General features: G+C 35.9%; 1 protein-coding gene across 1 annotated transcript; it reads left to right on the forward strand.

Moving 5' to 3' along the window:
• The first annotated feature begins 280 nt into the window (after positions 1 to 280).
• LOC113337624 lies at positions 281 to 1,021 on the forward strand. The gene has a single exon (XM_026583254.1). It carries the CDS (start codon positions 281 to 283, stop codon positions 1,019 to 1,021), a length of 741 nt encoding a protein of 246 aa, XP_026439039.1.
• Positions 1,022 to 2,401: the final 1,380 nt, after the last annotated feature.

The raw sequence follows: 2,401 nt of genomic DNA on the forward strand, positions 1-2,401 counted from the left end.
GTGAAGTCCGTATTAAGATTCAGGTGTGTTTGTAAGAATTGGTGCAATAATTTATTCAAAAACCCCCATTTTATAGAAATACATCTTCAAAATACTATTACAGTGAATAACTTTAATCTTCTGGTTATCAATCAAAAAACTGACCATAGTAAACCTACCGATATTTACATTTGTTCCGTCGATCACAATGTTTTATCATCAAAAAATTTGGGTAAGGCTGTTGGGATTGATTATCCATTTATGTCTAAGAAATGTGCAAGTCAACTTATTGGTTCTTGTAATGGCTTGGTTTGCATTGAACTTTATGGGAAAATTTGCATTTGGAACCCATATACAAAAGAATACAAACAAGTACCAGCAACCCCAATTGAGTCTCCTTCAGCTGTGGCAAGTTGTATACAAATGTCATATGGGTTTGGTTTCTGAAGCTAGAATTTATACGTTAAGATCGAATTCATGGAAAAGCCTCGGATTTATTCAGTATGATTTTTCTTGGGACAGAAATCGCGGTCATCTTGTTAATGGTGTTCTTTATTGGATTGCAGTTGCTCGCCATTCTGAATCCAAAGCCTCTTGCGTGACAGTGTCCTTCGATATCTGTAATGAGACCTTTCGTGACACATCATTACCTGTCAACTGTTGGATTAACCATGGCATGTCAGAATTAGGTACATGGGAAGGAAAACTCTGCCTTGTTCTTAAGCATAAGAAGGATGATGCTGCTGTGTGGACGATGAAGGATCACAGATGGAGTAAGCATATGAACATTACAGAAGATATAGCAGATATGATTTACGGAAGGCCAATTCAGATTTTCCAGAATGGTGAAATCCTTTTTGAGAGTTATCTATGGAAAGAGCAGAAAGTTGGTTTGATGTCATATGACCCAAAGCTCAAAAGAGCTAGAGTCCTAAAGATATCTAATCTTCCGAAGCTCTGTGATATAGAACCTTTTATGGGGACTCTGGTTTCACTAAACTCAGGTGATTTTCTTGGGCAAGAACATCTAGAGGAAGAATGAAGTAAAACATCAAAATGAAAAAACTGATGTATTGCAAATTGAGTGAAGGAGAGGAGATGAGCCTGAGAAACCAAAAGCACATATTTGTTTTAGTCAAATTTTACAGATTATGTTAAAACATTTGTTACTGCAAACATTTGTGTTTTCCCCAAATCTAATAAACTCTAAGCAAGTTCCTTTCTGCTGAACCAATATCTCAAATCCACTGGATGAGATAAGGGAAACCAACATTTTGGATACCTGTATGTAATCTTTCTTTCAATATTAGTAATTTTCAAAAAAAAATAATAAACTAGTTCTAAGCAAGTTCCTTTCTGCTGAACACAAACTATAGCATCATAGCCCTCTTTCGCTTGTTATTAGTCTTTGGTTGTGACTGATTCACCTTGAAGCTCTGGCTACTGTCCCAACATTGTTGAAGGTACTGAAGACATGTGCTCCCTCAAAAATACCAGCACTTTTGGCTTTAGATTTTCCAACACCTAAGCTTCTCTGACCATGATCATACTAGTAGTTACTTGTTAAGGTATGGCCATCAACTTCAGTTCTAGGTCTTCTCTTCTTAGGATGAGAATTCTGTGGACTTTGTGGACCTGGTGGCATAGACGATGTTCTAGGAGCCTGCTGCTGTTGGTTCTCAATGGGAGGATAAGTGTGGTTCTTATCATTCTGAAAGCTAACACCTGCTACTTATCTCTGTACCTCTTCCATCATTTCCCTGCATTAAATGTTTCTTGTCATGAAAAAAAGCTTCACTGCAGCTTTACTTTGGCAACTGCATCCTGCTCAATACCACCCTAAAAGAGAGATTTATATTTCTTAATATTAAAAAGTTAATAAACATAAATTGATTCATCAATACAAAAGCCCAAAATAACTTGACAAAAAACCAGATATCTTCTGCTGTTCTGCACATGTAACATTTAAAATGTAAAAATAGCTAAAGTATCTTTCTCCCAAGGGTGTACCAAATCAACTAACACGACTTGGTACACTACAAAAATATGAACCATGTAAGTTTTCGTCAGAATATAAATATGGAATTTGAAGAGATCGCCTAAATCCTTTTGGAACTTATACATGCTAAGCTTCGAATTAGTGCAGTCTCGACAATATATGAAGTAGGGACTTGAGATCAATCAGATGACAACTGTAGGATCTTATCATTTACCCATACTCTGAACAGAAAAACAAAATGGCACTAACAAACAAATTTACCGAATAATAAGTAAAAACAATTCAAGCAAATTTAAGATATCATCAACAATATTTTCCATCTGATGGCTGAAGCTGAAATTATTCATGAAACTGTTGGCAAATCCAGAAGATACCACAGGAATTGATAAAACTAGCACGATGCCAACACCACAATCTAAATTT

Source organism: Papaver somniferum, unplaced genomic scaffold (genome assembly GCF_003573695.1).
Source record: "Papaver somniferum cultivar HN1 unplaced genomic scaffold, ASM357369v1 unplaced-scaffold_16366, whole genome shotgun sequence".
NCBI lineage: Eukaryota > Viridiplantae > Streptophyta > Magnoliopsida > Ranunculales > Papaveraceae > Papaver > Papaver somniferum.

Coding starts and splice junctions, on each gene's coding strand:
- LOC113337624 (XM_026583254.1), top strand. CDS start 281: ATGGCTTGGTTTGCATTGAACTTTATGGGAAAATTTGCATTTGGAACC.